Raw genomic sequence first — 14,094 nt, forward strand, 5'->3', positions numbered from 1 at the left:
AATAAAGTGACATAAAATATAATTGTCATGGAATTTTACAATCATGATAAGGACCAGAGTGTTTGATATCGGGAGAAGTTGAGGATTTGAAGAGGGGAGAATTTAAAATGTTATTGAAGAAATAAAGATTGACACAAACATGTGGCATGAAAGGAAAAGTTGTTTACACGGATTTTCAAACCACCCGCTGACATAAGTCAGCCTGTGAGAGTCTAAGGTTCATACCAACAACGACAGCTCGTAGGCCGTACTTAAAGAACCCTTGTTGTCAATTAGCCATCGTTGTCATATGTCACAACACCATCAGGATGTTTACCATGTGACATGGACAGCAACATGTTGTGCGTAGCGAAATCGCTCCACATTTGTCATTTCCCATCAAAGGCAGTGTCGGTTTTTCGAATGTTTCGCATGTTGCGACTGTACTTAGACATGTACTTAGATTATTGGTTATTGAAACGTAAAACATTCGATTACAAAATGTTTGCAAACTGAACCTGCTGTATTTGAGAGATTTAACTTATTTGATATTCAAGATTTGCGTGATTATGCTAAACAATATTAATTTTGAGTCAGGTTTTATGAAGAAATATAAAATTTCGTGAGATACGGATGGTAAAATGTGTTGTAAACGAAGAAAAATCCCTGTGATTGGCACTTGTATGATTTGAAACAGTGGGTGAAATATGACCCTCCAACATGCTCCCTAACCAGACTATTAAATAGTCGATTCCTTATTCACATCAGGTTTGATAAACTAACACCGCAGATTACTTGAGGAGAAGGGCATGTTGAACTACATGTATTTAATGTCCGTTCATATATTGCCTTTAAACTCCATAACATCTCCATAACTCATCGCCGAGATTCTTATTGTCTCTGCGTGAATTCAGTGAACATATGTATTAATTCTAAGGTGAGTTATTCTTGACAGTATATTATTCTTGACAGTATATTATACAAAAATTATATAGACTGGCGAATTCGGTCAATGCCTGTTTTTATGGACCCGCTTTTTGCGGGTCCATAAAAACAGGTATTGACCGAATTCGCCTGTCTATAATTGTTTCTTGGCTATAGGCAACATGGGTTCAGATATTGCAAAATTACCACATGATATACTCAAGGAACAGATGCAGTGTCGGATGCTCTTCACAAGTTGCTCAAGCCATGTATAGTTGGTGACTTAGCAGGACGAGGCATTGCAAAGCCGTCAGCATTTGACGTGGAGGCAAGAGAAAATGTCATGACAAGAATTAAGGGAATCAGTAAAAGTAAGCATTTAAATTTAGAACACTTACCATTAGCGTGGTTTAAATAATTTTAGAATATTTCATTATATTCAACACCATTTTGGTAGATTACGTGAAGGTACAACTTGAATTATAGACTATGAATTTACAATAGTAGACGTTTTATCAGGGGCAAGTGGTGGTGGTGGTGATGGTGGCGTGTGGTGGTGGTGGTGGTGGTGTGTGGTGGTGGTGGTGGTGGTGGTGGTGGTGGTGTGTGTGTGTGTGTGTGTGTGTGTGTGTGTGTGTGTGTGTGTGTATAAGAGGTCCCCTCATGTGTTCATCACTCACTGTCCAGTAAGTTGTATGGATGTTTTGAATCAGATCTCCGTCTTTGACGTTGGATTGGTGTTGGAATTTTGTTGTTTTAGATAGGACACCAATTCGTTCTTTGCGGATTCTCTTCGCTAGATGGTCTCGATTTTAACCACGGGCCACCCTTTTATAGGTATAGCCAATCTTCTGAGTTCAGGAACTGTCACGAAACTGACCTAACGTCCAGTTTGCACTGTTTGCTTCCTACAACCACGAGTGGTTACTCTAATCATATTCTCCGGGAATATGTGGACCTAACATTCTATATTTCAGCGTTTTCATCATTTGCTGCCATATACAACACATCATTTGCAAACTCAACCACCACATAACAATGACATATTCGCACTTCTGGTGTGCAGCATATTCTGCAATTACCCGAAGTATTTCAGGGTATTTCTTATGTGAATGAAATATTTCCCATGAATGGCACTGATGCTGAGAGATATGCCACACCTCCAATGGAATTGAAATACTTTTTGTTCATATAGCAATGGAAAAGTCTACGGTAGATGTACAATCAACAAACACCCAAAGCCCTTCTTTCAAACAACGTGTAAGTCAAGTGTTTCACTACCTTAACTTTCAATCTTTCATTTATCATATTCAGCTAAATGTTTTAACCATAATATTGTTTGGAAATGTGTACTAGAATATCTCTAAATCTGTGAAGGGCTGAGATTAATTTCAAAACAAATATGTCAAGCTCGAAAGTGTAAGATAATCTGAACATATCAGAGACTAGTGTTTTATTTGTTACAGACCATTGTTGAGTACATGGACCACTACAGGGTGACCATCACAACTGATCCCGAGTGCCTCAAAGAAGGGAAGTTCACGGTGGAACATGCCAGGGGAGATCCAAATTTGGTAGTGCTGATTAACACCCAGCGTGGGTAAGGGTGATTTGCAAACAAATGACTGTCAAGGCCCACATAAAGGATAAAGATAGAAGTAAACAAAAGAAGATGGAGCCACAGTCATATCAACATGTTACAAAATGGATATGCAATGTGAATATTTTGCTGTGTTAAAGTAAAATATATTTTAATAATCTAAAGCTAGAATTTATAAAAGTGTACTTGTAAACGCTCATTGGTAAACACTGATTTCAGGAAGCCAAGCTTTAGAAAAATATTACGTGTATCGTGTGGCATCTCAATCAACTCCAGCAAGATCACACTGTCCAGGAAGAGAGGAAAAGTAGACGCTTGTCTTGTCAAGGACGTGAATACAACAGTTGGTGAAGGCGTGTTACCCTGGAAGAAAGTTGAGCTGGATTCGGCATCTGATCTCCCTGATTTCCCTCCTTCAAAATATGGAGAGTCTATCATTGACACGTATATCACACAAGTGTGGCCTTTTCAGCCTACTGACACTATTGAAACACCGAACGCTGTTGTGCAGCTCCAGTGGCTCCTATGTTTCCTCTTCAAAACTATGTGTGAATCATTTGGGGTGAGTATTTCCATCCTGTGAAGCTCATCCTAAAGGTGAAGAAGATATCTTGAGGAACAATTCCAGCTTAACCATGTGAAAATGTTTTAAAAGAAGTCTTTGAATGTATCCTTGCGAAAATACTCTCATGATCATACATATCGTCTCAATGAAGGGTTTATGTATTTGGTCACAATATAAAATATTTTCACGAACATGGATCTTAGTGTCCTGTAACGTTACAGTAAATAACAAATTATGTTCCTACTCATAACTGTACCCGAGAAATTGATTGAACACGACTCAATAATGTTTTTGTTGCAAAGCAGAAGCATTTGATATTTTGATTTACTCGTGTTGATTCCATATATTTTGATTTCAAGGTGCCACAACTTCTCAGACTCGGAGTTTCTAATCTGGCCATTCCCTCAGAAAGAGCCAACAACAGATTTCACCTGAAAGGCTTAAAGATGTACGAAACTATGCCAACATTGTTTCTGGAGTTTTTCGACTTTGACAAAGCTGAAGAACTTGTCAAACAACAGAAATTAACCATTTCTGAACTCGCACCTTTCTATGTACGTTTAGGTGATTACCAGGAAGGGGACGCTGCCTTCTGTGCCAATCTGACACAGGTAAACACAGCATTTTGTCAAGAGCTGAAGAATATGTTTAGACAGAACTGTGCCATGTGTAGGTGTACAAAGAATAGATAAGTAGATGCATGTAGTGAAGCAGTCATTTGATTTGAGTGAATCCCAAGTTACTATCTTGGGGAAATGAACTTCGGTGTCAGTGATTCTGTCACTTCAGCTTATCCGAGGAAGCACCTCAGGATACGAGTTGGGTTTTCCCGTCAAAGGGTCAGCGTCCAAGTGTAACTACAATACAGCATTGTGGTTACGATGCATGTAAGGTAAATTTGTGTAGATACGACTGGTTTGGGGTGTCAACTTTCTGTTCTCCAACACTCTCTGCATCTGTCTTGTACAGGTAGTGGATGTTATGCCTATGTGGGTGTTGATCTCACTTTCAAAGGGCAGATTTTCTGAGATGATGGAGTCAAGGTAGGTGAACAGGTAAACAAACTCAAATTAAAAGACGTTGATAAATTTACTGGAGGCTGGTCGGTCCCTCAGGAGATAGCGTTCACCTGGTCTTGTCTTTTTCTTTGTGGAGTACGTTTCCAGAGCCCGGTGGTCTGGACAAAATGATATTTCTGATGAGGGGTTGATATGGGTAGTTTTTGCCTACAGACGAGACAGCTTTCTATTTGATCTTGTGTTTAGGTAGATTTGGATAGTCGAGGGTTCAAAAGAGTTCTTCAGCATACCTACAAAACAGAGAACAGGACAGGAACAAGTACTAAGCACTGTTTTACTCCTCTGTGGTTGACAAAAGCCTCAGAGGACGAGGCGTCAAACTGCATGGTGTCGTGATATCATCCGTGATTATACATTTGCTGCTACTGATACACCTCCTCTGAAACGGTTCCATAAACATATAAAGCCCTACTGGACAGATTGCGTAAAGGTTTCCCACAGGGAGATGACTACGGCAAGAACAAGGTGGAAGCAAGCGGGACGTCCCAGAGGCATGCAACACATATCATTCAAGGAGTACAAGATGAATAAAGACAAATTTAGGAGAGAGGTGAAACAGGCTGCAAATAATGTGATATATCAATGGATGAGTGACCTTGAGAAATCATCTGAACTGAATCAAAAAGCTTTCTGGCACCTGGTGAACCGAAGGTTGAAAGGGTTCGGTGACAAGGTGATCACACCAATTCAAGTAGAAGGTGTCACATACAGCAACCCTGATGATGTGCTTGAAAAATAGGGCTTCTCACTTTGAAACTGTCTTCCAGTAATCAGATAAGCCTCATTTTGATGAAAGCTTTTGATGAAAGTTTTTAAAAGCAACATCGAAAGTCAGGTTTCTGAGATAAGGAAACTGTGCAACGCCGACACATCTGATCCCTGTCATAATGAAGTTGAGACAGTGTGCAAGAAGCTAAAAAATGGAAAATCAGGTCGAAAGGATGGATTGCATCAGAATTTTGGAGGGAGAACATTAATGCATCACCTGAGCTGTCTATATAACCTTTTCATTCAAACTGGTTTCATTCCACGAGCATGGAAGCGTAGTGTTATTCTGCCACTACATTAAGGATGCGGCAAATCAAAGAAAGACCCAAACTGTTATCACGGTGAGGCGAGGTGAGGTGAAATTGGGTTTAACGTCGTGTTGAGAATTTTTTTCTCCTATATGACGACGTGCATGCGTGTGGATGTGTATGTGCGGCTGCTTGTACTAGACCAGACTGAAGCTGGTTTTATAGTGCTAGGGCACTGAGATACCATGCCGCAGTGAAGCATGAATACCCCACTCAGACACAGTATTCTGAATCCGAGCCGACCAGTCCTTGCTGTACCCATTAATGGAGGGACCAACAAGTACCATATTTTAACGTCTTTTGGTATGACGCGGTCGGGAATCGAACCTGCGACCTTCTGCTCTCCGGGCGGACGCTCTAACCTCTACACCACAGAGGCGGTCTTGTTATCACGGTATTTCATTAAGCCCCGTAATAGAGAAAGTCTTTGAAATGACCTTACTGCCACACTTAAACGGTCTGCGCCAGGATAACATTTTCCCTAACAAACAGCAGATGGCTTACCAGGAAAGTATCTGTTCAACTCACGCTTCATTCAACCTGCAGGAGACAGTTCAGCACTACCAAGAGCGAGGCAGCGACGTTCATGTGCTATTTCTTGACAGCTGTAAAGCATTCGACAGTGTGTGGCATGATGGTTTGCGGAAGAAGTTGTATGACAGTGGAGTAAAACGAAAACTGTGGACTGTTATAGACTAGGTGTACCATGATATGGAGAGCTGTGTATTGATAAGTAATATGCAATCGAGGTGGTCCAGTCTTCAACAAGGTGTACGTCAGGGTGGAGTGTTGTCTTCAAGGCTGTATCTGCTGTATATCAACCAACTCTTGGACGATATTACTGAATCAAAGAAGGGTGCCCTGATTATGGATTTGAATACAGGATGTCCAACTCAAGCCGATGACGTAGCCTTGGTGAGTTCCTGTACCAGTAAGCTCCCTTCTGAGAACTGCAGAAAACTACAGTAGGTTGTGGCCCTTCACATTCTCCCCTAGTAAGACTGAGCGCCTTACATTTGGGGCTAGCAGAAAATCTAAAGTTGTTGCTGACGAACTCTCCTTGTATGGACGTCCACTACCAACAGTTAACCAAGTCAAACATGTCGGCATTATGCTCTCTGGCGGGTTTAATTCAATGAACAGAACATTAGAGGCATGTACTAAGCTCAGATCCTATGCTTACACAATGTCAAGGAAGGGATTGAATCCATCTCTTGTGTCTTCCATTGTTTATCTGAAACTGATCCAGAAAATAGCTCTACCAAAGTGTCTTTTCAGTAGTGAGCTGTGGAACTCTCTCAGTCAGACTGAGATACCTATGCTTGAACGTTCTTACAGGCATGTCATCAAGACGATCCAAGGCCTCCCAAGGACTGAACTAGGACTGATGTGTATCTTGGTCTCCTGGGTTTACTACCTCTGGAAGCTGAGATGGATACAAAGAAACTCTTGTTCGCCGGAAACCTCATAAACATGATCACATCCTACCTTCCACACCAGGTGTATCTGACAAGGCTACTGTGCTTTGTTCATGGTGTGTGTGCACAACCGAGATGTTTCATTACTGATCTGATGAGACTCCCCCAAAAGTATCAGTTGACAAATGTGCTAGATGACTACTTGTCAACTGGCATATTTCCACGTAAGGCTTCATGGAAACAAAGTGTGAAAGCAGCTGTTTGGAAGTTCCAATCCTCCTCTTGGACTGATAGTTGAACCAGATCTCCAGTGGTTCGCACAGATACACAGAGATCTGTTTGTTCATCCAGCATGGACATTGTCACGGGAAGACCACCTGTACCGCACCTCGTCCAAGTTCCTGGTGCAGTTATGTTCCAGCATCAGAGACATCAATATACTGTGTACCTGTGTGATAAGTGTGGACGGATATATAGTGATCCGTGTGTTCATGCTGTCGTGCAGTGTGATAACTTACTCTCTGTGAGAGATCAACTGTGGGGTGAATTGATCAATATTGGCCCTGTGGACTTCCACAACTGTATGGTTCCACAACCTGTCAGACATTGAGATGGTGTTGTGTCTTCTATCATGCAGACCGCAGTATGGACTGAATGCAGGAGACCAGAGAACATTTACCAGTGTGGCTGTAAGATACATTCATCTGATGTGCAGCGAAGTCACACAGCACTAAGCAGTGCAGCCAGCTTTCTGAGAGACTCTATGTCACATAACAATGTGACTGTGGTGTAAATATTACCTATTGCAACTTGTACTTGTACTCTCCCAGTTTGAAGGATAACTAAAGAATATATAAAGAATATATATGTGAGCGTGAAGTGAGGATCCGCCCACCTTGAGTCCTAGCCAGCTGAGTTGAGGCCTGACTTTCTGCTTTGTGTAAATTTTGTTGCATGTCCTGGACGACTGTCTTGCATACATCACTCAGAGGTCCGCTGACACTCTAGTCTTAATGGTTTGAACATCAAGTAACCTAGGAGCTGTCTCCTTGGGTCTATTTCAAGGTCAGGTCAATGTTTAGTGGAAGAAGTTGTGGGTTAAAAAATGTACTCAACATTTAAATATAATACTGTCTGCAAGGGGGTACGGTATATTTTCCAAGTTTTGCAAGTTTGACCCTCTAAAGCAGAGGTTTCATAATAATTTGAGAAATTAATCCCTTAATCTCTCCCCAAAATATATCGTTGCTCCCTAAATGCGTGTGGCACATCAAGTACCTATCAACGTTGTGGCAAATTTGCCAAAGATGCTGAGGGATTTTGTCAGAGTTTCGCCAAAGTCCGTTCAAGTCCTGGTTCAAGCTGGAGCGTCCGACATCACTGGGATTAGATTGAAGTTTACTGCAGGTACATAAAGTAAATAAGGTGGGCGGTGAAAGAGGTCAAGGGCACACCAGAGGATTGTAGCCATGGAAGTGACTGATGAGTGCATTGCTACATTGTCCTGATGGAAGAGGATACCCTTTCCGAGCTCAATATGACCCTGCGTAATAATACAGTATACCAAGTCACTGTCACACTCTTGGTGTGGTGTCCATAAGCACGGCATCTGTAACTGATTGAGCTGATGGAACACATCTTGCCTTCTTTGGTGGTCGGTAATATCGGTAGCTTTCAAAAATTGGTTATCCGGGGTAATAATATATCTATGAACTCTTTCAGCGCTCTGACCACACTTTGGTGTGGAGTTTATCGCAGTATAAGGATCCATATCATTGTCATTAGTAGCAGTAGTGGTGGTACTCTGAAGTGTTTTCCCAGATGGGGTTTCCTCTTTTGTCACAATTATACTTTTCTGCATCAGCTTCAAATAGAGCCAGGTAATCATGAGACATGTTGTTGGTGTTATATGCCACACGTTTTGGAAGTCAGCAAACTGTTACTCTCTTCATTTCAAAGGTCTGTGATAATGGAATGTTGATTTTTTTCCTTGAAAATGCTTAGAACTGAACTAACAACGTGCCATTCGTCTTTCGCTGGCCTTTCATTTTCGCTTTATCAGGGCTCTCCTTGCCAGGCTCAGCCGTTGCCGCCTTTCTCTTGACGATGGCATAGGGAAGGGAATCTTTTCATAGTGTAGTGTTGCCTCTAATGTGTTTCCCAATTTTTCTCTCAATGAATGTTCCTTCCGACATTGGATAAAACATTTTGATATCTCTATTTTCCCAAAGCTTTTGGAAATTATGACATAAATACTCTGACACAAATACAGGTCAACTCGAAGCTTCCTCAGCTATATTTCTTAAAAATTCGTTTCCAAAGCTAAGCAAAATACTTTTAAGACAATATGTTCTTAATTTTAAATTTCCTAAAGTATGTTACTTAATTACATGTAGTTAAATATATTCTTCCTCTTTATTTATGTTTGTTTGCTTATTTGCCCGCTGATGGGTACAATGTGTGAAGCCCATTTCTGGTGTTCCCCGCCGTGATGTTGCTGGAATATTGCTAAAAGCGGCGTAAACCCAAACTCAGTCAGTCAGTCAGTATTTGCCCGCTGACACTCTTGCTGGTTGAGATTGGATATGAGAAACCATAAAGGGACATGGATGATACCTTCAGCTGAATGACGTTCTGATAGTACTTAATCACTATCTGATCCATAGTTCATAATAACGGCAATATTACAGGGATACGATCTGCTGGTGAGGATCCTGGAATTGAACTCACATCGTATTACACAACATCAATCTGAGAACAAGAGGTGGATATTGAGGACCTTCTTGAGAGGAAGATATCCTTTTCCGGGAAAACCGGACCGATTAGACCTGGTATGTGCCAGCTGATGTAGCAGGTAAGGTATGATTGATGACGTTTTAATTTTAAAAATGCCGGAATTGCATGTTAATAGAAACTACCAAACCCTTTTCAGATATCTCATATTAAGTTGAGTGAATTGTATCATTCTGACCACATTTTTACCTTGTCTTCATAAATCACATGATCGTAGATACCAAGGGCTGGAGCTGGTTGATTGATGCTCGATATACAGTTGAAGTCATCGTTCTTGTTGTACAGTCTGATGAATAATAACGATCAATTTGATGTTTCAGATCCCCTGGAGTTGCTGCTAATCAGAGACAGTCTAAACAATATCACAAGGATACATACAGATTCATCTCTGGAGAGAGCATCTCTCAGCTCTATCTATTAATAACAAAAATATTCAAATGGACGTCTTTTGTTAAAGACATGACATTATGTGATACTTGTTGTGTATATTCGGTGTCGACAACATTTCAGAAATATCACACTGTTTCATCTGATGTGTGAGGAAAGCCCTCGTTACAAGTTTGACTTCAAGAAACTCTTGTACATACTTAAACAAATAGGTAGTCATCACTAAGCACAAATCATATCCTAAAAGAGGATGGTTGGTTGCGTTAAGTGTCATTAATTTTGTTAGCATGTTTCACCTCGAAGTTTATAACTTACCTTTAACATTGTCATTTTTAGGTGTAAGGGCGATTAAGCATCATCTTTGCTCTCCGAAATGAAACGAACATGATAATACATTGACTGCCCTTTTGACTGTCTTCAGTAATATGATAACGTATCAGCTTTACCGACAAATATGTGAACATACGTACTACTTTAAATACTCATAACCAAATTTGATTTGAACTCACCAATATGTTGCTTTAATAATTATGGTAATTAACGAGAAACGAACTTTTTATTCAACAAATATAATTGAATTAAACGAACAAACCATGCACAATGCTAAAATCCTGTCTAAATAATACCTGCTAGTAGTACAGTGAGTAGGGCGATAGGAGGTGGTTTTTACAATGTAATCATCATTAAGTCATTAAGCCAATACTATGCCATGAGGTGAGGTGAAATTGGGGTTAACGTCGTGTTTGAGAATATTTCGCTCATATGACGAGCCATGTGCTTTACACACTTTTTAATGAAAATGGAACTCCTCCGATTCCTTAGTCCATGCTTAAACAAGGATTTTTAAATATTGCCTCTAAGAAAAGTTTTATTGGACACAAATCCGTTGAGTAACCATCACAGCTAATCAAACATTCAAGGTGTACGAAGATGCGATTAGTAGTCACTCGGGTGTTGCAGTAATTGACGATAATAACTGGTGTATAATTATAGTGCCAAAAATCAGCCTAAAGAGACACACACTATAGTACTCATGCTAGGCAGTAGAATGTTGCGTTTCAAGTTTTGCAAAACCTAGAAGGGAGTCAAGGGACGCTACTCGTCACATGGAATTTTGGCGTCAATAGAAGACACGTGCCATATTTGGAAGAATATTATCCTGCAGTTGCACGAACGGTAAACATAATGGTAGTGTACTCCATTCAAACTGCCAAGCTGTGTTGGGTTCTCCCTTGAGTGTACCCTTTCACTTCCATCCTCAAACAGAAGACGTTCAGTAACGCAAAGACGTACATCGTGTTCGTCCATTATAGCCGTGACAGTCCAAGATGGACTGATATACGTCAACAGTATGCTGTCCGAAGCTCATGTTGGGAACCTCAAATGCTGTCCACACCACGCAAGGCGTGACTGACACATGGACACATCGCTGGACGTTGGGTCCTCATGTTGTGCTCCCTTAACGGGCTGCCTACTGTTTTGCCACAAATTGATCTCAACCTAGGAATAGATGGAGCGACTAACGTGTCAGCTTCTTAAATTAGTATTACAGAGTTGATAAAGGAAACAAGAGAGCTCATTCTATGTATTTGGAAACGTTTATTTTTCAATGTTGATAATATTGTGATGTGCAGAAATGTGAACTAGAAAGGTAATATACATGTTGAAGATGAATGTTTATACAAGCTTAATTGATGACGGATGCATGATTACATATAAGATTGAACAATGAAGCCTGATTGATCTACATATACGAAACCAGGGGATGAGCAAGGAATAGTGAGTACAACATCGCAGTGATTGAAATGGGTAGATTGGTTGATCACGGCGAAAATAATGTAGTTATGTATCCATACAATGAACAGTGGATGTCTCATTAAGTAAATGGGGTGTAATAACCTTGATCTCTGTGGATAGTTGGACAGTTTGTTGATGTGGATGGTTTCTGTAGGTTTCCAGATCTAGTATGTTGCAGTATTTGTGGAAGGTACGTTAATGGTCAGTTTTAATACTTCAACCTGTATCTATAGTTCAACATCAATATAACATTATCTAACATTTTATAAACATCACTTATGTGTATGTTATCATTGTGTTTGTAAAAATACATACATTAAAATGTCTGCAAAACCCTTATTATTAATGTACATGTAAAAGAGGTGCTGGGGATTACCAACACGTGAACACTGAATGTAGTCATATATTTAAAAAGAACAGTTTTATAATCAACATACCAGATACCCAAGAATGGGCTACGCTGACGACAATTGTATATTCGCTTTTGGGTGGGATTCACATGTGTTAGAGACAGTGAGTGAGTATGGTTTTACGCCGCTTTTCGCAATATTCCAGGAATATCACGGCGGGGGACACCAGAAATGGGTTTCACATATTGCATCATTTAATATCAGATTATTGTCAGAAGAATCATATACTGGTGCATTTCCAAACCTGTTTCAATCAAGATGGATTGTTTATCTTAATCCAAGTCAGATTATTATGTCAGCCAAAGGAAGATCAAAGTAACTTAGAGTTTACCTAGTATATCAAAATGTATTGCATTGAATACATTACAAAACAAGTGTTTGCCTCTAATATGGCAATGTCCCCCCGCCGCTAAAGAAGAATGGAATATTTTATAACATATTTACTACTTTGTATTTTTTGGTCACATACAAGATGCCTGAAATAACTGGTGTCTGCATAATCACCCAATATAGGTTGTCGACGTAATTGAAGACATTGGGTGCAATGTTTTATGAGATATCGCGTTTACGTAAGTTTGAAAAGTGGTCAAAGTGTCGTGGTGGCCTTGAAGATAAGGTCAAGGTCACCCAAATCAACTGGTGTCTGCGTAATCCCCCCAATGTAAGCTGTCACCAAATTTGAAGATATTGGATACAACAGTGCATGAGATATCACGTTAACAAGAGTTTGAAAAGTTGTCAAAGTGTCGTGGTGACCTTGAAATAAGTAAGGTCAATGTCACTAAAACCGACTGGTGTCTGGGTAATCCCCTAATGTAGGCTGTCACCAAATTTGAAGACATTGGGTACAACGGTTCATGAGATATCGCGTTAACCTGAGTTTGAAAAGTGGTCAACGAGTTGTGGTGACCTTGAAATAAGGTCAAGGACACCCCAACCGACTGGTACCCATTCACAGCTGAGTGGTCTGGGACACATAGTCACAGTACTTTGTCCAGGTTTACTGCACGTTGCTGTACCCGCAACTAGGTGTTTGCACGTATTCATGTGGCCACCATTTGGTCATGTACGAACGGATTCGTGGGTTCTTTTAAGTGCACAGGGTTGTGTACTGTACACAAAGGGTAGTGACAACTACGGAAGAGTCTGCACACAATGTTGACTCCAATGTTTTTACGCGGTGGGCTCGATCACTAGCTATAGTCTGGCGCTTTAGGCAGCTCGCCCACCATGCCCCATGTTAAAATATGGTAGTTACAATGATCTTAGAGCTCTAGTACCCCTGGTATTCTTGACAGTGATTTATTAACACATGTTTATGAAATATTCGGAATCAGTGTACTCTGTTTTCATGATATATTTCTTTTGATGGCACAGTTTTACATATAATGCTATATTTACATTATGCAAACATTTCATTTACCTGGACAAATCCCAGTTATACAGCTGTCTACTGGTTGGTTGCAATAAGACACAAATTGAAAAGCGTAGTAAAAATAATACATTCGAACATTCACGGATGCCCCATTTTGTCCTGAAAGTTTATTAAATCACTGTTGAAAACGGGTGAAAAAGAACTGTGCACCAACCCCACCATCCCTTTTTCAAAAAGCTGTATCCGCCCCTGGGTTTATAGGTCGTTCGATATTAGTCACAATGACTTTATGTACGCCTGCAGATATGTTTGTGCACAGGCCACGCCTTCCTCTGACATGCCCGGTCACAGTAGAACACAAGGTGACAACCCGTGCATTTCTTGCACTCTGCTGATGTCCTGCTACAACTGTCACAAGAATGGACGGACTGCCTTGAGGTTTGGGATGTCAGATCCTGGTCCCTTGAGGAGACATGTTTTCCAAGAAGGGTCTCCATCACCGATGTATATATTTCTGAAACATCGTGGAAAATAAGAATTATACAGTCTTTAAATTTGTTAAAGAAATGGTTCAAGAAATGGTTTCAGTAATTGATCTCACGTTCTGATTATGAGATTTGATAATATTAACTGCGCTGGCAATGATGGACTCACTGCACGTATTTGAACAATTCACTGCCAGTCAAACGAG

At 40.4% G+C, this 14,094-nt stretch overlaps 1 protein-coding gene across 1 annotated transcript in view; it reads right to left on the minus strand.

Moving 5' to 3' along the window:
• Window positions 1-13,219: 13,219 nt before the first annotated feature.
• LOC124262714 overlaps window positions 13,220-14,094 on the minus strand; it is a 28,243-nt gene continuing 27,368 nt past the window's right edge. Inside the window, exon 13 of the mRNA XM_046697246.1 lies at window positions 13,220-13,917. Within this exon, the coding sequence (XP_046553202.1) occupies window positions 13,691-13,917 (227 nt within the window). The 3' untranslated portion in view covers window positions 13,220-13,690. The remainder of the gene's footprint in view (window positions 13,918-14,094) is intronic.

This window comes from Haliotis rubra, unplaced genomic scaffold (genome assembly GCF_003918875.1).
Source record: "Haliotis rubra isolate DU_JTF1 unplaced genomic scaffold, ASM391887v1 Scf85, whole genome shotgun sequence".
NCBI classification, from domain to species: Eukaryota; Metazoa; Mollusca; class Gastropoda; order Lepetellida; family Haliotidae; genus Haliotis; species Haliotis rubra.